The sequence below is a fragment of the Pyrus communis genome, chromosome 5 (genome assembly GCF_963583255.1).
Source record: "Pyrus communis chromosome 5, drPyrComm1.1, whole genome shotgun sequence".
NCBI classification, from domain to species: domain Eukaryota; kingdom Viridiplantae; phylum Streptophyta; class Magnoliopsida; order Rosales; family Rosaceae; genus Pyrus; species Pyrus communis.
In genome coordinates this window covers 23,873,634-23,901,093 of record NC_084807.1, presented here as the reverse complement: position 1 = coordinate 23,901,093, position 27,460 = coordinate 23,873,634, and the positions used below count along the sequence as shown (strand labels likewise).

Sequence of the window (27,460 nt, the reverse complement as noted above, 5' to 3'; positions counted from 1 at the left end):
CAGGTATCCATATCTCATCAATCAATGCTAGTATACAAGTCGGGAGTCATCTATAGTGACCTATATGACTTAATCTATAGCTCATCAAACATCCCTGCACACGAGTCGGAACCACCTCTAGTGGTCTGTACGACAGGACTGGGTGTAAATAAGTACGCTTAAGTGCTACGATCACATGAAGACTGGGCAAATAATCGCAAGTCACCTACGAGTCGGAACTACCTATAATGGTCTGTACAACAGACCCGTGCACCTACTTTGAGTATAAGGTGAGCGTAAGGTGCAAGAGGTGAATATTACGTGAAGGACTGTGCCCTGGCCACGGGCGGGAGCACTAACACCAAGGTGCAGGTTTATGAGCTCTAAATGCATCTCAATATAACATGTACAACTCATGGACAAACAGTACGACAGTATCGGAGTTGCATAACACATAAATGTAGTCATCATGCAATAACTCCATCGATTCAACTAATACCATAAACTCACCTGAACTTACCTGGGTGTCATGCGTTCACCTTTGCACTTCAAAGCATTCACAATAATTATGTGCAAGTAATATACATATGGATATACCATGATGCAATCAAATACTCAACCATGTCGTAGCATTTTAAATTATATACAATACGGTGTAAAATGTACAATCAATAACACCCTACTCTCGAACTACTTATTTTCAGGGATAATTATCCGTGACAAGCCCAATTAACACTAATTTAACTAACTAATTCACAAAACTAAAACTTGCCTTTACCAATTTCCTTCGCATTACTCAATTTCCCAAATAAGGCTTTTGTCTCAAATATATTATGGATGCATCTAACGTCTCGTTAGACTGCCTACGTACCCTAAATAGGGATCAAGCCATTCGTGGTTCATATAGTACTTCAAACATTCACAATAATTATATGAAGGTAATATACCTAAATCAATTTAAAAGTGTTGATGGAACTATCAATAATATGTATGATAAAAGGAAAAGATCCACTCACCTGAAGTCCACGCTATGATTCTCTAGCGCATGCATCGAGGCGTCCCGAATGATTGGCGCCTGCGACCAATTATCGAATCATATCTCAAAACTCTTATCAATGGAATATGTAATTCACGTAAAACGCATCCTCAAGGACATTCTAAAATAGTTCGAGACCCATTGACCACAAGTCAACTGTCGATCTTTCTACACCCTGTATAACTCGACCCAGAAGATCCGCATATCAGATTTCCAATCCACAACTCCCAAAGATCCACAATATGCTTCTAGAATAACATATTAAAATTTCATTATGATCCAACGGTTGGATCTTCGCCAATTGCCCAAAACCAAGTGGACGTGAACATTTATTTTACTAACTTACAAATCCAATTCGGGAAGATCCGTACGTCGGATTCCCGATCCATAAATTCCTATGATCTTTAAATATTACGTATTATAATGTATCCAAGTTTGGTGACGATCCAACGGTCGGATTGTCGATTCACATTTTTATCAAGTAACGTATCGTAACGAATTTAGGTTCCAACAATCAACCTACGTCATTCAAATATCAAAACTGAATTCAAGACATTTGACATAGCCTAAAAATAGCATTGGCGGCCCACTGGCCACGCGCCGCCGTACGCGCCACCATGGATGGCAGTCGGCTGCCCTGACTCGCCGGAAAATCCAACTATTTCCAAAAATTCTCAAACTTCACAGAAATGAAGATCTCAGTAAGTGGAGTAACTTTTCATACCTGCCATGAAGTCCAAAAGTGGACGGAAGATGGTCAATTTTGCCCACAAAGCTGGCGGGTGCCTAAAGCTTCCCGGTGTCGATTCGTCTTCTACAGTGGTCCAACGGGGTCAAGGTTGGTTGGGTTTTGCTCCTGGGATGATGGGCTACAAAGCCCAAGTGGTGGCATCTGCCATCGCTTTGCCGATTTACCGAAAAATCGAAAAGAGTGGCCAGAGCACCGTTGATTTTCGTCAACTTTCGTGGCCTCCAACCGCCATATACCATGGTTAATCAAGGTGGTTCTTGGGTGAGTTTTGTAGAGGGGAATGAGAGTTTCAAGATGGTTGGTGGCGTTGAAAAAATCCACCGGAGTTGGCCGGAATCGACCTTGGAAAATGGGAGCTTGAGGTGGGTGTGGGTCGATGGGGAGGCTACTTAGCCTTTTTTTCTTTTTTCTCTCCTTATTTTTGATTTGGCTTCACCCCACAGAGTGGGGATTTAATTTAATTAAAACTAAACCTTGAATAACCAATTTCGAACGTCTGTAACTATACCGTTATAATCCGGACTCGCAAACGGCTTTCGCCTATACATTCGTACCAACGAGTACTACGAGGATATGCTAAAATAATAAGTCCCACATCTCGCAAGCCGATGGTCAACGGAAGTCAAAGTCCTTACCTGTAGGGCAATTTCGTAAATTCACGCTTTTAAAATAAAATAAAAACTTAAAATTTAGAACGGGTTGTCACAATTCGTGTCATGCAAAATGATATAAAAACAAGATTGTAATAATACAAGAACTCATTTTTTGATAGGAAAATTGAGAATAGTTATCAATTTATTAATCTTGTAAACATCGAGTACTATATTTGTTTCAAGTTGGTGTAACTTGCCGTGGGTCTTGAGTCGAGGACTCGAGGTCACGGGTTGGACCAGTGGATTAACCACCCTAATTTTTTTATTTATTTAAGATATAGTTATCCTATAAGGATGTAAATCAGGATAAGGATGGTATTACCATTAGCTTTCATCTAATCCCTCTACTTGATCTTACCTAGCAAAGATCATACATTAATTAACAAAAAGCAAGAGAGATGGACTAATATGGCTCATACAAGTTAGGGCCTGATACACCTCCAAAATTTGTAGGACAATATGGGCTGTGATCATGCAACCCCCAAATTTGAGGCCATTGAAGAGAGTCTACTTGTGTTCTTGTTTCTTTTTTCTTTTCCTTTTCATTTTTTTGATGAACAATTTCTTTTTTCTTTTTTTTTGGAAAGTGGCCGAGTGTTTATTAAAACAAACACACACTAACACAGAAAACAAAGGTCCAATTTATTTCTAGAAACAAACAAAGAATGGACCTAAAAACAAAGAAAACACAGAAAATGAGCCCAACAATAGTGAAGCCCAACAAAAGCGAACATCCGAGAGACATACACTGTGCTCTCCACCGCCAATCCAAAAAGCAACTAGCCATCCAATCCTCCGTCCACCGTTGATCATCAACTCCACAGGCGCCACCTGCACATAGTTATTAACAAGAGATAGTCGGCGAGAGAGAAGCCAACCATCGGAAAGAAGCTCTGGGAAAATCCCGAGCAACATCGTCGCGAACAGCAGACAATAAGGAGAACGTGGTGGTGTGGGAAACACCTGAGTTGGATACAACACCAGAACTTTACACACAAACTTTACAGAAACCATGGCTGAAAAACAAGGCACGGAAGGGCCATGAAAAGGGATACCCACAGGGGTTGGGGGATGGGAAAAGCCAAAGAGGAAAAGGAGAAGAACATCAGCAAATGGAAGGGGAGAAGAAAGAAAAAACAAAAGCAAAAGAACCAGAGGAAAAGGAGAAAGACCATCAGTAGATGGAAGGGGAGAAGAAAGAAAAAGAAAAAGCAAAAAACAAAAAATCACCCACCGATCCCAACTGCAGCTAGGATTGACGGCATCAAACAGAAGCACGATCGGAAAATCACTCACATAATATAGTGAAAAGCAACCTCAAACAAAGAGAATAACCCTCACAGGGAGAGAAAAGAGGAAGGTTCCCCTTCTCGAAGATGGTGTTTGAGTCTTCATTTCCTTTTTCTTTTTTGGGTCAACATGAAACTTCTGAAACTTGTGCCCAATACAGCTATTTTCCCAAGATATGTATGCAGATCAGGAACACTTTTCAAAAAATAGCTTTTTAGCTAAAGTTGTATGTCAATAAAATTGATAACAATGATCTTGAAGTTTATCCATTACAAATGGTCATTTTGTGTAAAATTTGTCAATATTTTCATTAAATAAAGAAGTTGGTTTAAAAAAAATACTTCTAAAAAGGTGGTCACGTGATCATGCACGTGATCATTTAACGAGAATATTGACAAATTTTTCACGGAATGATTAAAATGATTTACAATGAACAAACTTAGAGACTACTTATATTAATTTTCATTATTAGAAACCAACTGAAAAGTTATAATATTATCATGAACTATTTTCCCAAATGCATATCAGAAACTTGTGGAGGAAATTGCTTGTTTAGCATGAAGAGGAGAGCCGTCGATAAAAGATGAAAATTAAGAGGAGAAAGGTTGAATACTATGCATTTCTCTACATCTTATTAGGCAACAGAACTTGATCATCATCAGACAAATGAATTCCAATCACAAGTCATACTAAAGCCTACATGGTAATTCTCTACGCTAAACTCATATTATACATCATTTACATTTACCAATGCATAAAATAATATTTGAAACTCCTCTAACATGCTTGTAGCTAAAGTAATTAAGAACACTTACCACCACTTGTGATATTGTGTCTAATTTCTCTCAATCATCGATCATCACAAACTTTTCTAGTGACCATGACGTCGAGACAGCGGTATAGCCACGGCGTTGGTACATTTCGGAGACTAAATTCCCTCAGTAGCTACCATCTTCTTGTCACTCAATCTTCTAATATAATCTTTCTTCTTTGATGCCGCCGGCCTTCTTGTACTACTCGAACTCTCTTTCAACGTTGGAATTGCGTACCAGAATATAGACGTACACAGTATTGCAAAAGGCCGCCCAGACAAAGTCAACAACACCAAAATAAAGATCACAACGACCGGCAAATAATAAGATGGCCTTCTCCACTCATCCGACTTCATGTTCGAACCTGAAAAACTCCCCTTCTTGCTCTCTTGATCGGATTTCGATCCCGGTTGCTTCTGCTTCACGTCTTTCTTGTCGATGTGGGATTGGTCAATATTTTCCGAGGCTACTGAATTAGGGTTTGAACGGTTCTCTTCAGGATTACCAGTTGTCTTTGTTTTGCCTACGTTTTTGTGTTTCTTTTTTATCACGATTGGAACCGGAGCACTTGTATCAGTCTCGTCCTTGAACACGAACCGCACGAAAGATATGTCTTTCGGGTCCATTTGTGCATAAATCTTCTTCCTTTTCTCTTCTAGGTCAGCTACAAGTGCAGAAAACTTGTCGAGGCCGCTGTCCGAATAAGGGTTTTTGCTGTCCTTGTTGTGTCTTCTGTAAATCAGGCCAGCGCTTTTCGATCTCGATGATTTTCTTGGAGTTGGAGGTGAAGTTGAAATCATGGGCTCATCATCATCTTCTTCTTGGTGATTAAAAGTGGCACAGTTGAAGGGGCTCAACATGTTGTGATAATTTTCACGGTTTTTTTCCCTCTGAGCTGAATGATTTGGTTGTGATTGTGAGAAGGGAAGAACAGAGAGCCAGATATATTATTGAGGGGCCTGCTGAGAGAGGCTGATCCAAACAAGCGTAGTCAAGTTTCCAAAAAAGAAAAAAATGGCTTAGTCAGATTAGACGTTTGACTTCTTGGGGTTGGGGCAAAATTATGGATAAATGATGTAGAAAGAATGTTTGTACTGAGGCCAAAGACAAGAAAAAAAAATGCACATGAAACGAAATTCTTTCATTAAATTAAGCATATTTACTCCTTAATACGCTTAATGCTTGGGCAAATTAGAAGGCTCGAAGAAGTCCAACGTTAACGTCAATGTGTTAAATATTGAACCTAAACCTCTACACGCATACATTTTCCAGAATTTTATGTAATAAGTTCAATATTTTCTAGAAGGGGCACCAAGAAAAATTATTAGGCTGTAAAACTTCCAATGATTTGTTGGTACAATAAAAGATAAGTCTGAGATTTTATCATGAAAAAATCTCTGTGCTAGTAGTAGTGAAACCACACATACAGATATTGGAGATTATTTTGTCAAGTTTTCAATGTGATAACAATTGTCCATTTGAGCAAAAAAATTTTATCAACAAAGTAACAATGGATGTCACTAGATTATATATAGTCAACGACTCATCTAAAGTTGCATATAGAGGCTTCGCCGCGTTTTATTGCATTTATATGACAAGTAATTGAAGAGGAGTGTGCTCTATTATAATTTGCAACATTGTAAACGGCCATAGCCATCCTAATCGCATCATTAACTCTTTGTCTCTGTATAAGAACATAATTAAGGACCTCAAAAATCAAAAGAACACACGCTTACATCACTGGAGGAGAGAAAGGCTCTCAATTCCTTCTGTGTACGGCAGCAATATATACAGTAAATTGCAATTATGCACGCTTACATCATATTTACAAGACTTTCAATCTTTCAATTGTTGAGGTACATTAACATGAACATGAACAAGCAAATTGTGTACAGAAATAGAGCCAACGCGACAACAATCACATGACATCCCATTAATTCAAGCAAATTGTGTGGGTGCACAATATATAGAGAGTGACTGAGTTGCTAAAATATTTTAAAGGCCTTAACCTCTCCAACTCATCTTCAAGGGGTCCGTAGAGTCAACTATAGAAACGTGGCCGGTTAATTTGTAGGGCCTAATTTGCATGGTTAACAATCCAAACTATTTATATTTTAAATTTTAATTCATAGATTATTTATATGAAAATTTAATTGACTGTGAAATTATTTAGACATTTAATTGTTAGTAAGAAAATTCAGTTCTCCTTATAGACACTAAATTTGTCAATTTTTTTTTTGTCACTGTTAGATGTTTCAATTATTTCTGAATTTGCTAATATTTCTTGAAAAATTGAAATATTGGTCCCTAGATTTTGGCTTAATTGGACCTTTGATCACTGATTAAATATTTGTGAGAAGTGGTTCTTAAACTCATCGCTATTGTAGCAATGATCATTTTCGGTATCACACCATTAAGCCTAAAAATTTAAGGGGCAAATAAGAGATACAAACCTAACGAAGTTATCTAAAATGATCAAGGTTCTAAAAGATGCTAAACGCTAGTCGGGCAGCGAACTGGGGCCTAGGTGGGTGCCTAGGCGGACTAGGCTGATTTAAGTAAATATACTATATTTCGATAAAATAAGTGTCTATTTATACTTAAAAATATATCTAATTACATTATAAATTAAAAAATAGAATGACATATATATAATGAAGTATTGAAACATAATGAAAACTTGGAGAACAAGCACATAATGTGTGTTCATTTAAGTATTCGATAACTTTCTTACAATTTATTAAAAAAAAAATGCAAAATGAAAATTATCTATTTTTCTGTCTAAGTGAATCGTAACCTATGCGAGTATGGACGGGTGCTTAGGAGGGCGCCTCAAAAAGTTTAGGCGTCATTTCTAAATTTTCAAATGTCTATGCATTAATCGGGGTGGTAACTAACCACCTAACGCTTAGACGAGAATTTTTAGAACAATGAAAATAACCATTACACCACATTGTGGCAAGCTCAAGAATAATACTAATGAGTTTTTACTCATAGACCAAAGCTCCAACTTGAGTCAAAATTCACGGGTCAATTCTCTAATTTCCTAAATATTGCTTTGTATCACAAACACGAAGAAAAGAGCTGGTCCCACATGTGCCATTTCAACAACTTTAATCGGGTTTTGGACAGACTTAATAATGAGGGTAAGTAAGACACAAAACATTCGTCAACGGTAGGTATAATATGGACATGGATCCTCTTCAGCTCTATGCATCCGAATCCTAAGAATCCATCAATTCGGACCATTGAAATTTGATCCAACAACTAAAGTTATTATAACTTTTAAAGTAGGCCCCCTGTTTGTAGTCGTTATATTAAATTTCAATGGTCCGGATTGGTGGATCTCTAGGATTATAATGCATGGATCCGGAGAACATCCATGTCTGGTATAATATCAAGTGTGAGAGAAATTATGTTTGATTCTCGTAAACGATGAATTAGAACTAAATTACTATAACTAGTTCATTGTCAAATTTAGCTTACTTTTTGATCCCTTAATATAGATAACATCAAATGTATTAAGAAAAGATATGACATCAATTTCATGTTTTTTCCTTTCTTATGCTCTTGCTTTGAAATGCCTGAAAAATGGTTTGTATTCAACCAACACTTGTATCTTTTCAACCACACCCTTATCTAACTTTCCGCTTTTCAACAATGGAGTTTTCTAATTCATGCTCAGGTAGCTTGTAAAAAATCATATGTGCTTCCTTTCTTGATAAAACAACACCAATACCATGATGTAGCACACTTGACCGTTTGTTGACTTTACAAGAAAAATAAGAAACAAGTGGACGGTGGTTCTCATTTTTCAACATAATCAATCATGATTAAATTGTCGAGTAGTTTGCAAAACGTTTTTTCCGATACAACGATATTTTAGTATTTTAACTTTGTTGATCATGAACAATAAGATTATATTTACCTTGACATTTTAGAGTTAAAGTAATTTAGTTACGGCTTAAAGATGAAAAGATAGCTTTAGTTTCGAAAAATACAAAATATGCAAAATTGCTCGAGATTCTTTCGAAAATGACTCGAGACTCCTCGAACAATGCCGATTGAAAAATGGCAATTATCCAAAATTTCAGAGAGCATTTACGTTTTACGACAAAAGCCAAGCCGTCGTCTTGGTGACGGAACGTGAATGTAATTTGCCGAATTCATGCACTGGATTCACGGATTCCGTTTCCCTCCCTTCGTAGCCAAAGTCCAAACAAAGTCAACACGAAGACTCTACCTTCAAAACTAAAACGACGACGTATCGCAACACGAGGGACACGATGGTCATTTTGAAAAAACTGCCGTGCAAAACCGGAATCCGAAACGGTCGCAAAAAGCCAGGGCCCCACATTAATCGCTTTCCTATTTGCAGTTATAAAGGCAGAGGTTTGCTCCGCTGGGTAGGTACTCATAAAAACAAACAAACAAACCGAAACACCCAACCAAACCAACCACCAATGACAGTCCCAAACGACGGCGTCTCCAAAGAAGCCGACGACGTCCCTGGCACGGAGGCCGAGTTGATTGAACTCGGCAACGCCGCCGAGTTGAACGAGGGCGCGGTGCGCAGCGGGAAGGTGAGGGGACCGTGGTCGCCGGAGGAGGACGCGGTGCTGACCCGGCTCGTGAGCAACTTCGGGGCGAGGAATTGGAGCCTGATCGCCCGCGGAATTCCCGGGCGGTCTGGAAAGTCGTGCCGGCTAAGGTGGTGTAACCAGCTCGACCCCTGCGTCAAGCGTAAACCCTTTTCTGGTAATTTAATCGCCGCCATTTTCTGTCTGATGTTTTTGTTTGTGTTTGGATTGCTTTTGTCATGTTCGGATTTTGAAAGCGACTGATTTTCGATTAGGATGTGCTGATGTGCTTAATCGAGTGGAATTATTAGTTTGTGAATGTTCGGTTTTCAAATTTGAAGATGTTTGCCAACTCTTGTTAGTTGGTGTCGTGTTTGTTAGATATGTCAGAAGTGTCGTCTTGGTTTCTTGTTATTTCGGTGAACTAATTCTCGGTTTTGTGTTTGTTTAATCAAAGATGTAATATGTCATTTGGCGAAAAATTATGACCGTTCGAGATGGTCCTAAGTAGCACGCAAAAGGAGTGGGATTTGATGTTTGTATGTCGTAAGCCTAGTGTGTTGATCGAGGAGCCGAGCATTTGGTTAGTGTCGAATATGAGTTCAAGATTAAAGATGGAACCTTGATAGTTATGCGGTTGGTCTAGTGTGGTGCAAGTTTGTTCGAATTTTGTTGAAATTGGAACTGGTAGTGTGTTTGGACTGTGCAGTGTGTAGCGTAAATGCTCCAATTAGCACGGTCTTTTTCTCAGCGTGGTTTTCAGTCTTGCGTACGTTGTTTCTATAATGTTAACATATCTTGTTTTTGTCGTGATCCATCTGTTTGGTCATTTGTGATTTCGTATGTATTTGTATAGTCGGCTCTCTTGATTCTTCTTTATACGCTACTTTTGGACAATGTTTAAGGAATGAATTTAGAATGATTTGTAACACCATGATGGAAGAACGTATATGAAGTTTTGGTCACAATTTGGTGATAGATTTTAAAGGATATCGTGTATATGTAGGGCTGGCGCATCAAATCATTTTAATTAGGTGGTAAATCTATTTTATTTGGGCCCCAGGGATCGTGATGTCTGTGGGCGAACCTCGGTTTTTGTTGTCTGGAATTGCATTAAGATTTAGTATCATGCTGGTTCTCTTTTTCCTAAAATGTTGCTGTTGGTTCAGGTTAGTGAATCAAATATAGCGGGAAGTTATCTGCTTGCGAACTTCATAATCTTGTCCTTTGCATGGATAGCTTTTGTTGTCATTACATTTTGAGAAATATGCTGAGTAAATTGCGGCATACCTTTCTATCCAAAGTTGCATATTTATTTGCTTCATTGCTTTTGCTGAAGTTTTCTCAATTGTAACGTTATAATTAATGCAGGGGAAGAAGATCGTATAATAGTTTCAGCCCATGCTATCCATGGGAACAAATGGGCAGTAATTGCAAAGCTTCTTCCAGGTAGAACAGATAACGCAATCAAGAATCATTGGAATTCTACACTAAAGCGCCGGTGCTTCGATAAAGTAAGGTTTAATCCGGGACCTGGGGAAATGATGGAAGGTGACACCTTTGACAGAAAAAGGGCATCCTCAGAAGAAACCTTGTCAGTTGGGAATATCAGTTCATTCAAGACTTGTGAAGGTCAAGCAAAGGAGGGTTGTTGCGCTGCTGAGTCAAAAGAGCATTCTACTCTTCGTGCCGAATCAAGAGACCATCTGACTCTCCAGTCCACCCTTTGTCGTCCAGTGGCTCGTGTTAGTGCTTTTAGTGTTTATAACCGTCCAAGTGATCCAGCAAATGCTTCAGCTTTTTCAAGGACAGTCCCAAGTCATGGCCCTTTGGTCCCAACAACTAAACTAGATTTTGGGTTCGACAACTTCCTTGAAGGTGCATGTAATGAGCCTATGGTTCCTGAGCTCTGTAGCCATGGTTGCTGTGATCGAGTTGAGGGGCATTCTCAAGGCTCGTTGTTGGGGCCGGAGTTTGTTGAGTATGACGAGCCTCCGCCTTTCTCCAGCCACGAATTAATCTCCATTGCTACGGATTTGAACAAGATTGCATGGATTAAGAGTAGCCTTGAGAGTAGCACGATGAGTATGCCAGAGAACGTAGTAAGCCAAAGAGTCGTTCAAGCGGCTGCCACTACCTTGCAAATGGGAGTGCCAGCAAACAATCCGATGAATGACCATATGCGCTTTGAGGAAGGAAGAAACAAGTTGATGGGAATGATGACCGAAGTGCAATCAACCCAGGTGCCTAGACAAACTTTTGCAATGCCAACTGAAGTTGAGGGATTGAGCTAGAACTCATGGCTGGTCTTCCTCGGTCTTCGGGGTGCTTCGGTTTTAGCGGGAGAATATGTATACAGACCGGTTAATTTACTGCAGATTAAGTTAAGTCTCCAGTTTCATTTACAAGGCTTTTCACTTTTGACTTCTCTCGTTCAAGAGCCGTTTTACTTGGGCATTACATCAAGATATATATGTAGGTACTTCTCTACCCCTTTTGTCATGAGCAAGCTGTTGACTAGTTAATGCTTTCCTAGAAGTGCAATTTTGTCTCAAATCCAAAAACTTGATCGGTAAAACTTTGGCACTCCAATTTTAGCTTCTGGCACTCCAAATCGATTATTTTGTAGCTTGTTCACATTCAGGGTTGGAGAGCTAGAAGTTAAAACGAGAGTGAAGAAAAATCTATACGAACTATGAAAATCATTACTTTTGTAAATAATAAACAAGAGAAATGATTTTCGCACATTTTCCTTCTGTACACTCATCTTTCTTTATGTCCTTTGTTTCTCCTTTAATTTGTTTAATTCAAAGATCATAAATAATAGAGGCGTATGAAGAAGAAAATGAGTGTGCAGAAAATCATCTCCAGTAAAGAAAAAGATTTCCGGCTTAGGACCTGGCCTGATCTATATGACCTATGAAAAATGGTGCCAAAACAATTGGGTACTTGGCCCCGTGATGGGTCGATCTTGGACTCAAAACAGTTGCTTTACCCATATCCTCCATTTTAGATGGCACTTATATAGTGAACATTGAAAAGCACCCATACCAAAACCCATTATTTCTTTTGCTAAAGGAAAGTGTTATTAACGGTTCTAAAATCTCATTCTACACTACTTGCAAGTGTATTTTTCTTTCCTAAAATAGAAAGTTTGGAGTGCAGAATAATATTTTTGGAGTGCTAATAACAATTCACTTGCTAAAAATGATCTACAAATTGTTGAAATATGACACGATAATTACATTTTAACTAATAATTTTTTGTGACAAAACCTTACACCTAACAAATTGGTCTGCTTTGTCAGGCCCGTCCTTACGACACCTATATTTTAATTTTAAGGAAAATTAATGAAAAAAACTTGAAAATTTTGAGTTTTAACGATAAGGATAAAATAAAGAGTAAAGTGAATAGTATTATGATTGACTTTTTAATGTAAAAATATGATTTTTTTGTTAAAATAAAAAGTATCGTAGATTTTTCGTTAAAACTCTTTTCATTTTAATCAAAAGTTTAATTTAGGATTTTGCCGAACATGAGGTTAAAACGAAAATTTTCAACTTACCCTAAAAAATTATGATGATGGAACAGCTGTTCCATGGGTAACAGTGCTCACGTCACCTATGTTTTTTTAATCGATTAATGTTTTGAAAAGTCAAAACCACCCCTTCAACATCAGAAAATGCAGGGGCATGTCTGTCTTTCACAAGTTAAAGTGGACTGTCCTCAGAAAACAAAAGACTCGGGTCATCGTGCCAGTTACGCAAGTGAAACAGAAGCAGATTAAAGAAAGGACCTGGCTTCTCAATCCTTTCACTTTTCATACACTCTCATTCTCTTCCACTTTTTATAATAAGATAAAAAATAATAATAATATAAAATAATAATATAGCTTAACATAAATAAAAGGAGATGAGAGTGTATGAGAAGTGGGAGGGTAGAGAAGCTAGGTCCTTAAAAGAAAGGAGGCAGATTGTCTGTCCTCGTGTTTGGATGCCTTTCCCATCCCTTTTTATTTGTGCGGTTACGGTTAAGTTAAATCAATATTTTATATTCTTATTATTTTTTGTCTTATTATCTTTATAAAAAAATTAATATAAAATATTTACGTAATTTGATCGTGATTGTACAAAATAAAAAATGATGAAAAAGACACCCAAACAAAAAGACAGACAATCTACCTCCTAAAAGAAAAGCACTTTGAGTCAAGAAAACAAAATGAAATCTACTTTTCACGCAAACAATTCCTGTGGTCTCTCCTCAACAGTTTCTAAAGTCATCTCAATCACTTCTTTTCTAATAAAAAATAAAAAGAAAACTAATGAAAGGAGGAGGATTCTCTACCCTTTCGTACCCTCCTATTTGAACAATTACGATTAAATCACGTTAATATCTTATATTGATTTTTTTATAGAGATAATAAAACAAAAAACAACATGTGAGAGAAGAAGATGAAAGAAGATGAGAATAGGAGGGTAGAGAATCCTCATTCGTAATGAAAATGTTTTGAAACTTTGAGTTTTAACAATAAAGACAAAATAAAGGATAAAGTGAATAATATCAAAATTGACTTTTTAATCTAAAAATATGGTTTTTCTTTAAAATGAATAATACCAGAAGCATTTTGTTAAAGTTTCAAAAAAATAATGGTTTCAGCTCCATTTCGTTCAATTATACGAAATTGGATCCGCTACGAACATTAATGTCCGGATCCTAAATATCAACACATCTCTACTGTTCATTGGTGTGTAAAAAAAAAAAAATCGAAGTTATTGGTTTGTGTGTACGGAGCCCACCAAATGAATTAAGGGAAACCGTCAAATTCAATTTATGCGGTTTAGATATGTTGATCCTTAAATTGTTATTTTGAGAAGAGACCCTTTCTTTTTCTTCTCAATTAAGCAGAGAGATTAACAAATAAACAGAGACACTAATCTCCCTCATTACTTGTTAAACCAAAAAGGCAAGGTTAAATAGGCAATGTGGGGGCACATTGTTCGTTGTTTATGATCACTAAACTAAACAACACACTAATCCTGTTAATTTAACCAGAAAAAGCAGAGCCGGGGTCAAAAGTCCTCTGTTTTGGGGACACAAATTAGAAAGCTTTATAGGTTACGATGTTTCACCTGCTCACTGCAAGCATATTTTTACTCTCTGTCTGTTTTCCTCCAGTATTCTATATAAAAGATATTTCCTTGCTCACCGACGCTGAGAGTGCGGAGAGGGAGTTAGGAGAGAGAGGGAGGGGTTACCTACTGCGACAGGACCCAGTTGCTGAAAATCTAAGAAACCGACTGCCTACTGGGTTGAGAGCTTCTTCAACATCTGTGGGCGTTGATGATCACGGCCGCACAGAGCCATTACATGAAGAGTCTCTCTCTGGGTTTTGCAAATGGCAGCCGCAGACAAATCCCACGTGGTTGTTGATGTGGAGGAGGAGGAAGTGGGACGCCGCAGCGCCGCCACGGGGCGAAGTAGTTACTTTGACTCCGGCTCCCAGGGGTCGGAGGACCAGGAGGGGAGATGCTCCAGTGAGTCAGGGTCTGAGATTGTGGAGAGGGAATCCTCTGTGTCGGAGGGTTCGGTTGAGGTGGATCTGGAGGAGGTGAAGATGCACGTGGTGAAGGTGGAGAGGGATTGCAGGATTTGTCATCTGAGCTTGGATGCAACGAATCAGGAATCTGGGATTCCTATTGAGCTGGGGTGTTCTTGTAAGGCTGATTTGGCTGCTGCCCACAAGCAGTGTGCTGAGGCTTGGTTCAAGATCAAGGGTAACAAGTAAGTTTTGTTTTTACATCTAAAAGGTTAAATCTTTCTGTGTTTTGGTAATTACATCGCTGTTAAAAGTTTTTACTTTTATGTGTTTTGCATTGATTCGTTGAAATGCTAGGTTAAATTGTTATGTTGTTCCTCTGAGGATTGTGAAACTGTGAAATGTAATTTGGGGATAATGCAGGAAAAAATGTTATACTTAGTGAGATAAACATAATAATAAAAGCGATATTCTAATCTACGCTAATTTATGGGGAAATGAATGTGCTAGAGGCGAGCACACTCATCTGACCAACCCGCCTAACTCACGTCTGCACATTATAATGCAAGCTCAAATTAGAATAAGTTTGTGTGCTGCTTTAAGGAAAAAGCATATTGGTGTAAACCAAGAGCATATAACTAAAGTTGAAAGCACCGGCAGCCCTGCATGGAATTCCAACTGTGCACATGATTCTTCTCCCATTCTTAGCTTGTTGGAATGCCTGCACTTTCCATTTCTCTCACTCCTTGCCGATGCTTTTTCCGCCTTTCCGCTTGGACAAAGCCGGTTGGTGGCGTGTGCTTTGTTAAAGTCAAATAATTTGGCTTGTTTGCACTTTCTTCTGATATGATATGTTAACTGAATCACTTTGACTTAGTAAACCTGTATTGAACATGTGTTTTACACATACATTTATCTTCATGATGGTTGTTTTAGAAATAATTAAGTGCTTTTACCCAGTTTCGTTTTCCTGATATGGACCCACTGTGTGAATTTACCGACTTAGACGGCTCAAATTGTTGTAAGAAGCCGTCTTATGAAGAGTGAGTGATTACCAACTGAAGTGGGTTTGTCTTTTCAGAAGCACCACAAGTTAAGTGGAAAAGAATCTGCATTTTGGTCTCTAGGTTTATATGATTTTGTTTGAATCCATTAGAAGATCGAGTATGTATAAACAACAATCATCTCAATAACACCTTTGTGCATCATCAGAGCACAAGCTGTTATAGAATGAATATCATTATTTCGCTCAGGTTTACATTGCCCGTTGCTTCTAAGTAACACATGCTTATATTCCTTTGTTCTCCTTAAGCTACTCTCAGTGTTTTGTAATGTTTGAACTTTGAAGGTTTCTACCTTTCCTACTCCCATTAGACAAAAACCTTTAAATTGCCCCGTGTCCTTGTACTTGTGTTAAAGGAAAAAAGGTAGGAAAATAACTGAAATTGAAATTGCTTGCGTAGTTCCGTCTGCTTTCTCGTTTAAGACTTTGTTCCTTTCATCTATTAAGGCCTTGCTATAAGTTGACAAGCTTTTCAGCAGAGCTGTGAGGTGCATTGCTTACCGAATTCTGGTGATCTCATAGATTCTTTATGCTTGGTATGTTTTTAAAATGGAAATATGGCAGAAGCCAATGTCAATCTGACTGAGACGGTAAAAACAAGTACATACCTGAAAAGATAAAGATTTTAAAGTTTCATGTAAAAGTAAAAATCTTATTCGGTTCAACTTGTCAAACTTTTCTCACATCCTAAAACCATTATCGAAAAAATCTTAGTTGTATCTTGACCTTGATTTGGTCCCGGCTAGTTGTATCTTTCCCTTGTGATTGGATTAAAATGTTTGTGCGTTTATGCAAATAGTTTTTTTCTTTTGTTTCCATAGGAAATCAAATGTGTAGGTTATTTGTTTTAGGTAAGATCTCAGTCTTACACGCAGGTTTTGTAACTCTAACCCAAGCATAGAGCAAGGAGATGTGTGTGCTTTTTACCACACCGTAGTTAGAAGTGAAGTGGTTCCATTTGATGTATTCATTTATAAACCCATTGTACTTCTGAAAAACTGGACATTGGGTTTCCAGCTGTGGCATGAGATTTGTGACAACTTCTAATCTAAACCTTCTTATATGAATACAGGGAATGGCGTTTCACGCTAATAACTGTGCCCTAACTAAAAAGTTTGTTAGAGCTCCCAGGAGGGATGCTGAATGACAGGTGTTCTTTACACCTGCTTCTTTCTTCAGTTCTGCCTTCGGAATAAGAAATATCTTCTATCCAATGCCATATTTTTAGTTCCGATTGCCTAACCTGTAACCAAACAAAAGAGTAGGAGTTTCACATGCTTCTTTGGGGTATCCTTTCCATCTTCATGTCTATGTTATTATTGCTCAATTTTCGTACTGAATATATATGATTGCAGAACCTGTGAGATCTGTGGATCAACCGCACGTAATGTTTCTGGTTTGAGTGAAGCTGAGTTGGCGGAGCAGTGGCATGATGAAGCCGCACTGGCAACAACAGCAGGAGGTGCCCCTGTGCAGACAGCAGAGAGCCGAAACTTCTGGCAGGGTCACCGCTTCCTGAACTTCTTGCTAGCTTGTATGGTCTTTGCGTTTGTCATCTCGTGGCTGTTTCACTTCAATGTGCCCTCATGAAAAACTCGTGTAGAGGGTTGCCCGTTTCCTTCGGTGATGATAGAGAGGTAGCAAACAAGCACTCAGCGGTACCTTCCTTGTACTTGTGCCTCCAAAAACTATGTTGGAGTTAGCTGTTTCTCTCTGCCTACTTGTTGTTCATATATTAGTAGCCTTAGCTTCAGCAGGTCGTGTAATTTATATTTCCACTATTAAAAGTTTAAACTTGAATTAAATTTGCATCACCAGAGTAGTTTCTTCTAGTAACTCAAGATGCATTATTAGATAAACATAACCAATTATATTTAAAGATTTGTGGCAGATGCTTCACTATGTTATATTGTTGTATAAGCAGGTAAGACTCTGTAGAGGGGCTTTTGGATTAGGTCATCCGAAGGGAAGCTCTTCTAAAAGCAAGAGACTCTTTCCATTTTGGCCTCATCTTACCCCATGCTGATCTCATTGGTATGAGAGTTGCCCTAGTCAGGCAATCATACCGAAGTTTCTCTTCTACCATGGGGTGTATTTGGAGTCTGCGTCCAATCCGGTTTTTCTTTTTTGGGTAGCATGTATTAAATAGAACATTCCCGATCATAAAAAACTAGTTTGGAGATTTCGTATCCGACAAGGTATGAGTTTTAACTCTTGGAGGCAAGTTATTGGAACTGGGTGAAAGTTTGACTGATATCAGGGAATCCAGGGGCATTTCTACTCAAATTTGGATATTGAGTTCCATTGACTCTGCAAGCAATGTATTTGCTGAGACTGAGTAGTGTTCTTGCAATTGGCCATTGGAACTGACCATCGACAATGTCAAATGTATATAATATGGTTTGACATTCAAGCTGAATGGTTACTGCCCAGATGTTTCTATCAATGACCCTGAAATTTGGTAAAGAGTTTGACAAAAAGTTGGTAAGGATAATAGTGCAGAAACTTGGCATGCTTCATGAGATATCATTGCTTAAAGTTTTCGAGACAAGAAGCTTGCAGCTCAACTAAATATATGTGAATTCCATAGATCGATTAGAGGAGTATAGTCGATCATATTCCCATTCTTTTTCTCATTTATTCTTAAGTCTTCTCATTCATGACTTCCCAAGTCGAAGCAAACACGCCATGAAGTTGCAACCAAATTCAATATGTCACTTGTTGGGGGGGAAGTCAGGGTTTAGGTCCATGCACGAATTGCTGCGTGGAAGGTGCCGTGATTGGCGATCACAATCTTAATAGGCCACAGACACAGCTCGTGCTGGTGGGAACTCACTCCAAAAAAATCACCAACTCTTAGTATTAGGGTAGGGATTTCTTATGATTGATATATAATTTAATATTATTTTTCCATCATTCAGTTTTGTTCTCTTTGTTTTTTTTTTTTTTAGGTGGACGAATCAATCATAATTGGAGGCAGATTGTCTGCCTTTCTGTTTAGGTGTCCTTCTCATTCCTTCTTATTTTGTATGGTCACGTTTAAGCTACATTAACATTTCATATTAATTTTTTTTATAAAGATAATAAGACAAAAAACAATAAGAATATAAAATATTGACGTGGATTAACCGTGATCGTACAAATAAAAGGAGATAAGAAGTGCACCCAAATAGGAGGGCATACAATCTACCTCCATCATAATTTCCTAACGCCAAAAATTGGAAAAGAAAACAAATTGAAGTAATTATTTGTTTGTTATTATGATGCTCTGCACTGCTGGTGACGCCTGCTATGCTCTTAAGTTGCATTGAGTGCCTATTATAGTTTAAGGGGTTAATAGTAAGTGCACTCTTGAGCAAAAACATTCATGGCATAGTATACCAGTGATCGTGACGTATACTTAATATTACAATATAAACTGTTGTTTTATTATTGACACGAAACGTTATGATGACGAGACATACATATAATAAAAGTTACTCACTCACCGTAGATCCAGTATTAGATTGCCCCGTTCTCCAAGCTGGATAACAACTTCTATACAGAAAAGCAAACACTGACAGCTGCATTCTCGGTGTACGAAGAAACTTATCGAGGTGGTGTTTTTCAAAGACCTTTCACCAATCAATTAGTTAGAAAGAATGAAAGATTTTAAGAAAATTAAAAGGAAAACTAATGAAAATGATTAGAAATTTTTGAGTTTTAATGAGAAGGATAAACATGTGTTATAAGTAAATAGTATTAGAAGTGACTTTTTAGAGTAAAAATGTTATTTTCGTTAAAAATGAACAGTATTGAAAGTGTTTCGTTAAAACTTCCAAAATTAAATGAGAGTTCAAAGGGGTATATACGGTTAGATACAGGTTCCTGAAGGGGGTTAGGGTGTGCATTTTGATAACAGATTAGTCATGATAATATCTAAATACTGCCCATTAATTAGTGTTATTTAGAGATTGGTCTTTGTTTCTCACCTCATCACGTGGTCCAGCATGAAAGTGAACCTTAGGCTTTTTTTTTTTCTTTGTTTTCTGTAACAATCCACGTCTAAATCATTGAAATTTTCCTTCAAAATTTTCTTCGTTCTCCTTTCGTTTTTCTTTGCTTTTACTAACAGGAAAAGAATAATAATCAAATGGCTCAATAACTTGATAGTAGAAGTACCCCTAGTAGCAAGGGGTGAAGTGAGAAATAAAACCCACATTATGGGTTCAAAGTTACACCCTTCATTTTCTTAGTCTATCTTAGAATCGTAGAACTATAGTTTGAATTAAAAATAAATAAATAAATAAATACTTCTAATGCCCAATTTAATATTATATTATTGTTGACTCAGTGTGTGAGTTGTCAAAATAATCACCTCAATATGTTTGCATTAAGAAAAATTAATATGGATAATTAAATAGAAAATGTATAAGAAGGAATATTCATTTAGGTCAGATAATGAACTCATCTAATATAATCTCTTAGAGATGCCTCATGCTTTGTTTTTTAATGTTTTTTTTTTATTGTTGGTTAGATATGCATATCACTAAAAAGAATGCAAGACAGCGTTGCAGATCTTTGGTAGGTCAGTTTTCTCATCTCCCTAAGCATGTCTGTGACAACAATACTTTGTTACCTCGTTGCCGCTCCAATCGATCATAAAAGTTAATCCAAATAAATAAACAACAAAAAAACAAAAAAAACAATATTTTCAAGATTTCATAGGAACGTGCTGGACATGATTGAGAGCAGCCATTAGCAACGCGTGTCAATTAATTTAGGGTTTTAATCCAGGAGCTTTGTATCTTCCAGTTTCTTGTCTTGCAAAAGACAAATTGCTCAATTAGGGAAACAAAGCAAACTAATTAACTAAAAACATAAAATAAAACAATTAATCACGTACAGATACAGCTAATGCAATGCAGCAGCAACGAGCAGCAGCATGCAGCAAAGTTATTGGAATTGAGAGACAAAGTTGGATCGAGTGTCGACTCAATCAAAATGTCGGTCGCATGCTCCGGCACAAGCATCGAATGATAATCTGGATGATGATTATATTCTTATCCGTTTTAATGCGTAAAAAGTTTTTTGCGTCAGATTATATGCTGCGGTTAAAGGCAGCAAAGTGTATGCCACAGTTATATGGATGGGGACAATACATGCATGCGAAACAGTTATATGGATGGGGACAATACATGCATGCAAAGTGTATGCCACCACAGTTATTGGAGCTATATGCCCCTTTTGCTTTATCTTTTTTTCTCTTTTTTCTTTTTGGGTGTATTGTGAATGAGCTTTGCTTACTGTATGAGAGAATCATTCACGTCCGATTTTTGCTCGTTTAGTAACATATAGGGGAATATAAAAATATACGGTCCCTGTTCGAATTTCTCTTTCATAGTTTAGATAAATTTAGTATAGATTATCTTGTTATTTGTCAAAAGAAAAATAAAAAAGTAAAAATACATGGATTCAAAAAGTATAGTTCAAATGATTAGAACCGTCTTACGCTTGATATCCTATATTCGATTCTTTCTTTTCTAATATTGCTTTTCTTAAAACAATTGCATGTAAATATGAGTGCAGAATCCGTAAATTTTTTATATAATGATATTCTAATCAAAGTGAGGAATTGTATCTACTAAGTTCTTATTCTCTATTCCTCAAAATCATAAATTGGATCAAGCAGGTTCTTATTCCATTCCTAAGTTCCATGATTTCTTTGTTTCCTTTTCTCCATTCCTAAAATCCTTGACGAAAAAACACTTATTGCTTTAATTAAATTTTTATAAATTCACTGACTTTAACCGTCGAAAAGTCGTCTTAATCCAACTCCAAAAAAATTAAACCTGGTTGGTAGTTGAAATTAAGGTCACACACATGAATAACTCTACCTTTAATGGCTTTAACACTACTTTCCTTTTAACCCATTTTTAATTCAACACTCTTTGAGTTTAGATGAGAAGTTTTACTCCATTGGATGCCCATCTATATCAATTATAAAATCAGAACAAACCAAGTTTCAGAGAGAGAGAGAGAGAGAGAGAGAGAGAGAGAGAGAGTGAGCGTGCAAACACGATATGGACAAAGCAAACCACGTTAGAGTGAGAGCCATTGGTCGGTTGGTAATGTTTAACAGCTGCAGACTGCAAAGACCCCTCCCTACAGGACCCTTTGAATCCAAGACTCAACTCACAGCCACCTTAATTCCTCTTAGTATTCCATGTCCTACATGGAATAGCTCTCTCCACCAATAACCCAATACTCCCATCCCATATAATATTATCCAATCCCACACCCTCCTCCCTCCTCCTAAACTCTCTTTCGCCACTTAATCTGCTCTGCTCTTTCTTGTCATCGTCATGAGGAAGCTTTGTCCCAATCTGGACCGTGAAGACGGCCTTGAAACCGTCCTCGAGGTCCCAATCCCCGAAGAGATGTATGTTTCAGGCAATCACAAGAACGCCACCATTTCATGGTACAACATGAAGTCGTGGATGAAACCCTCAAACAACGACCGATCACAATCAGCCAACGCCGTTTTTGGAAGCAAAAAGGCCGAAGTCCAGCTCTTGCTTGGAGTCATTGGAGCCCCTCTGATTCCATTACCAATTCCCAACGATCAGCAACCCATTAGCCACGCCATGAAAGATCAACCCATTGTAAGTCACTTATACCTAATTATTAATGCTTATGTTGCTAGACCGAAATTGGATCGCACTTTCAGAAAATAACGAATACTATTAATGATTCAGATTCTCAGTCTGACGACATAAACACCTTATGTTATAACTTGTAAGACAGTATGATGACAAGTCACATGAAGTTTTGTTGCATATAAATAATTTTGGTCACATATGAAGTTCCTTAATTATTTTTGTGTTTTATGATTTGTAGGAATCTTCGATGGCTAAGTACATAATGAAGCAATACATAGCTGCAGTGGGAGGAGAGAACGCTTTGAATTCAGTAGACAGCATGTATGCAATGGGGAAGGTGAAGATGGCGGCGTCAGAGTTTTGTACTGGAGAGAGGAGCTTGAATGGTGGTAAGAACAAGTTGAAGGTTAAGAGCTTGTTGAGATCAGTTGGCGGCGGCGGCGAGATGGGTGGGTTTGTGCTGTGGCAGAAAAGGCCAGAGCTTTGGTGCTTGGAATTGGTGGTGTCTGGTTGCAAGATCAGTGCAGGGAGTGATGGAAAGGTGGCTTGGCGCCAAACGCCATGGCACCACTCTCATGCCTCTCGAGGCCCGCCTCGTCCTCTCCGGCGTCTCCTTCAGGTACTAACCCCTCCCACCTCTCCCTTTCCGGGTAGTTTTTTCTTTTTAAATAAAATTGGTTGTTCTTTTATTTTCACCATTTGAACAAAATTAATTACCACTCCGGCTTCTATAACTTAATTGTAGATCATTGATACATTTAAGTCTGATATTGATTAACGATTATGAATCACAAATAAGTACTTTTACCAGACATAATTAAATTATTATCTATCGTTAATGCATGTGAGTCTCACGATCTATAACATTTGATTCTTTAGGTAATTCATTAGTTCTAGCAAAAGCGTGTGTTTGGGGACTTTTTTCACTAATTTTAATGGTGATTTGTGTGCTTTTGTGTGCTTTTATGGATTCCACACTCTAGTTTGGTTTTTTTTGACTTTGCGTTTGAGAAGACCGACTTCTAAGTTGGTCTGTCCCCATCCAATTAGCCCATAGCATAATTCTATGGCCCACATGTGGGCCAAAACTGCACGTCTCTTACCACTCTTTCCCTAACTACATGGCCCTTTTTTTATCTTTTCTTGTTTTCAAAAGTCATTTTCTTTATAAAAAAAAAAAAAAGAAGAAGGGGACAACTAAATACCTTAATACACAAAATAAGCATACTATTTTTTGTACTAAACAGGGTCTTGATCCAAGGTCAACAGCTAACTTATTCAGCAACTCAGTTTGCATTGGAGAGAAAGCAATCAAGGACGAAGACTGCTTCATACTAAAACTAGAAGCCGAACCCTCAACCCTAAAAGCAAGAAGCAGCTCCAACGTTGAGATAATAAGGCACACAGTTTGGGGTCACTTCAGCCAAAAAACTGGCCTCCTTGTCCAACTAGAGGACTCCCACCTCCTCCAAATCAAATCCGCCGGCAGCGACCACAGCATCTTTTGGGAGACCACAATGGAGTCCTACATCCAAGACTACCGGAATGTCGAAGGCATCAGCATTGCGCATGGGGGCAAGACATGTGTATCGTTGTTTAGGTTTGGTGACAGCACGGAAGGCCATTCAAGGACACGAATAGAGGAGGCTTGGGAAATCGAGGAAGTCGATTTTAACATAAAGGGTTTGTCCATGGACTGCTTCTTGCCTCCCGGTGACTTAAAGAAAGAAGAAGAGGAAGGCAAATGTGGTGCCATGGTCACTAGTGCACATTCCAAATTGCCCTACAAAATTCGATCCGCTTCATGGAGAATTAGTGCTTCGAAAGTCGCTGCACTCAACGTTGAATGTGATTCGGAAGACAGCGATAGCAGCGATTAAGAATTGTAAATTCGTGATTTTTTTGATTTTATAAATAGTTTTACGAAGAGTATCACTAAACAAAAAACTGAGCAAATCTTACAATTATTATTTGTTATGTAGTTTTGATATTTGGTAGTTAGATAAGAGCATCTCCAAGAGAACTCACAAAACTAAATTTGAAGTACCTACATATGATTTTTTGTGCTCCTACAAAGTTGTCAAATGATTCTTCAAATTTAGAAAATGTGCTAGACTCTAGATTTAGTGACTCTCTATCCAACTCTTTAAACATTCTGTTGTTGGGGACTTTTTTGATCAAGCAGAACTTGGGCTTTGGGACGCTTATCTCCCTTGGTTTGTTTCCGACTCTAGGCCTTGAGATACCTCAAAAGAAAAGCATGTCTTAGGAGATATTCCAGATAAACCAACAACCCCTATTAGCAATGACTAAATAACTATAACAACAAATTATAACTTGCATGAGTAATGTGTGATGTGGGAGCTAAAAGGCCCCTAGTTTAGCGTGAAAGAGATATCCTTGGTTGTTGGTTTTGAAGTGCCTAATTAGGGTTTCTAATATGGGTAATTTTGAAGGGTAAAGGAGGCTGATGGCAAAGGTCATAATGAAGGAAAGGCTAAAGCTCATGAATTAGGGTTTTCCAGCACTTAGAGATTGCTTGGCCTGCTTGGTCCATCCCCCCATTCAAGCGTGCTGAAGGCTTCAATTGATCGACGGGGGAATTCCTCAAAATCCTAACTGGATAATCCCTTGGGTTTCTCACTTCTTCTTGTTTTGTTAAGTCTTCCTTTTTCTTTAGGGTGTGATATCCACAAACCCCATTTTACTTCTCACACGTTTTTTGAATTTTCGGCTATCGGATAAGATAAATTGAAAAAGATCAACGGACAGAAATTAACAAGGGTTGTGTGAGAAGTAAAATGAGGTGTGTGGATAGCACACCCCTTCTCTTTTCCATTTTTGTAGGTACATCATGCCTCTTTGGGTTAGTATTGTAGAGAGTTAGTAGCCACGTGAAGGCTAGGTTAACCATTTTGCCCAGAATTCCTTCTTTGTTGCACCAAGTAACACAACAAAGTTTCATTTTTGGCTATACTCCTCTATTTTCTTCTTTGATTTCTTTTCTATCTTAAAATGGTAAGGTTCATCCAACATGTTACAACGAGGTGCACATCTGAAGATCATACTGTGTCAACGCATAAACCTAGTCGAATTAAGTTCCTGAATTCGGTTAGGTTTGAAGCATTTTAGTTGGTTTGTAAAGAAATCGATAGGGAATTATCTCTCATAGCCTTAACCCGTAAAACTACAGTTATGGGCTTGAAATTTTGGTGCTCCCAAGCAGGCCTAAATCTCCACAAGCTTGACTTCCACATAAACCCAACGAACTTTTATAATCGTCCACACCACAACTCTTTTGACAAGCTCCGTTATGTGACTTGGGCTCACTTAATCGTGTTGTGTGAAGAGTGGCTTGACGTTTGAATTTAAATTTTAATGCATTAATATTGTAAGCTTGTTTTGATAGATCCTGACATGATGAAGACGTGTAGTTTTGTATATGTAAGTGTGAATTTTTCAAATGTTCGAATCATGAATTATAATTTATTTAGGCATGGCATGATTGTGAATTTACATATACCTCGTTTTGGACTCTACGCATGAATTTGAGCTTGATTTACTACGAATATATAGTGATTGGGCTTCCAATTACAATTAGGCTTCTTACTGAATTTTTCTAATGTGTCTTTAACTTTTTCCCCAAACTGAAATGAGATATTAATGTAGCACTTCATACTTTCAATAAAAATGAGATAAGTGGGCATGGGCTTGGGCCATTGGGCCTTGATGAATAGAGTTTTTTTACCTCGTAATATTTACAAAGTTGCCAATATGTAACGGCCCGTATGTTTCGTGCGATGAAAGCGGAGAACGTGCCGCGTAATCGAACTCTCTAGAAATCTAATCACTTACTTATGAAATTCGCCCAAATTCGAAACCGCCCCTTATCCGAAAAGTCAAATTCCAAATTGCCTGATTGATCAGAAGATTCTCGAACGATGTCGCTGATTCCGAACCCATTCAGGCGCCGATCGGGCGTGTTCGACCCGTTTTCACTGGACCTGTGGGACCAGCAGGTCCACCACCCGTTCCGCTCACTCTCGGACCTATCGTCCCGGTCCGAAACAGAGTCGTTCGCCCACGCGCACATCGACTGGAAGGAGACGCCGACGGCGCACGTGTTCAAGGCGGACGTGCCGGGGCTGAGGAAGGAGGAGGTGAAGGTTAAGGTGGAGGACGGCCGGATCCTCCAGATCAGCGGGGAGAGGAAGAGGGAGCAGGAGGAGAAGACGGACACGTGGCACCGGGTGGAGCGCAGCAGCGGGACGTTCACGAGGAGGTTTCGGCTGCCGGAGAACGCGAGCGTGGAGGAGGTGAGGGCGGGGATGGAAAACGGAGTGCTGACTATCACTGTGCCTAAGGTGAACGCCAAGAAGGTGGATGTCAGGTCCATTGAGATCTCTGGTTGATTAATTAGTTATTTAAGTTTTCTGTGTCTATTAACAGTTAATTACCGAAATTAAATAAAATAAGTTCAGCTTATTCGTCATGTATGTGTTTGATCGGTTCCCTTTTTTTTTTTTCTTTTTTTTGTATTAACTGGTATAAGACCATCTCCAATGGTTGGGCTAAAAGTCAAATATTTTAGCCCGAAAAATTTAGCTTTTAGCCCAGAAACAACTTTTCTGCTCCAACAGTTCTAATTTAAAATTTTAGTCCGGGACTATTAAAGAATGAATTTAAGTTTTTTTTTTTTGTTAAATTTTTTTTTTTAAATAAATACGTAGATTATCGTAAATTAATTTTATTAACATTTTAATCTAAAAAAATTTAAATTCCGATAAATATTGGGTAGAGTCCATTTTGATTTCTGGACTAAATTTTGGGGGAAATTTAATCTTGGTTTAGCATTTAGCCCAAATTTTCCTCTTATGTTGGAATGGGTTTGGAGATAAATTTTGAGAGATAATTTGACTTTTAGCCCATCATTGAAGTTGGTCTAATGAAATAAATGTAAGTTGATATGTAATTTTGCAAGTGTATGCGCCTAATAAAAAATCCCTCCTAACTTTTCGGTCTTCTCATTGCCCGTGGGCGCTTCTTCTCCTAATTCTTTCCATATTACCAACAAATAATTTATAATAACTCGCAAATTTAAATTGGATAAATGTTCTCA

At 38.1% G+C, this 27,460-nt stretch overlaps 5 protein-coding genes across 5 annotated transcripts; 4 read left to right on the top strand and 1 right to left on the bottom strand.

Annotated features, from left to right (window-relative positions):
- Positions 1-4,637: 4,637 nt before the first annotated feature.
- On the bottom strand, positions 4,638-5,381 carry LOC137734446 (uncharacterized). Its single transcript, XM_068473711.1, has one exon. It carries the CDS (start codon positions 5,379-5,381, stop codon positions 4,638-4,640), a length of 744 nt encoding a protein of 247 aa, XP_068329812.1.
- Positions 5,382-8,951: 3,570 nt separating this feature from the next.
- On the top strand, positions 8,952-11,754 carry LOC137735563 (transcription factor MYB1-like). Its single transcript, XM_068474987.1, has 2 exons — positions 8,952-9,279; positions 10,473-11,754. Exons 1-2 carry the CDS (start codon positions 8,985-8,987, stop codon positions 11,393-11,395), a joined length of 1,218 nt encoding a protein of 405 aa, XP_068331088.1. The 5' UTR covers positions 8,952-8,984; the 3' UTR covers positions 11,396-11,754.
- A 2,487-nt stretch (positions 11,755-14,241) lies between these two features.
- On the top strand, positions 14,242-17,602 carry LOC137734943 (uncharacterized). Its single transcript, XM_068474279.1, has 2 exons — positions 14,242-14,882; positions 17,056-17,602. The coding sequence occupies exons 1-2, from the start codon at positions 14,497-14,499 to the stop codon at positions 17,288-17,290; spliced, it is 621 nt and encodes a 206-aa protein (XP_068330380.1). The 5' UTR covers positions 14,242-14,496; the 3' UTR covers positions 17,291-17,602.
- A 4,050-nt stretch (positions 17,603-21,652) lies between these two features.
- LOC137734153 (uncharacterized) lies at positions 21,653-24,463 on the top strand. Its single transcript, XM_068473450.1, has 3 exons — positions 21,653-22,344; positions 22,580-22,960; positions 23,589-24,463. Exons 1-3 carry the CDS (start codon positions 22,045-22,047, stop codon positions 24,219-24,221), a joined length of 1,314 nt encoding a protein of 437 aa, XP_068329551.1. The 5' UTR covers positions 21,653-22,044; the 3' UTR covers positions 24,222-24,463.
- Positions 24,464-26,145: 1,682 nt separating this feature from the next.
- On the top strand, positions 26,146-26,833 carry LOC137734770 (16.9 kDa class I heat shock protein 2-like). The gene has a single exon (XM_068474056.1). The coding sequence runs from the start codon at positions 26,283-26,285 to the stop codon at positions 26,751-26,753; it is 471 nt and encodes a 156-aa protein (XP_068330157.1). The 5' UTR covers positions 26,146-26,282; the 3' UTR covers positions 26,754-26,833.
- Positions 26,834-27,460: the final 627 nt, after the last annotated feature.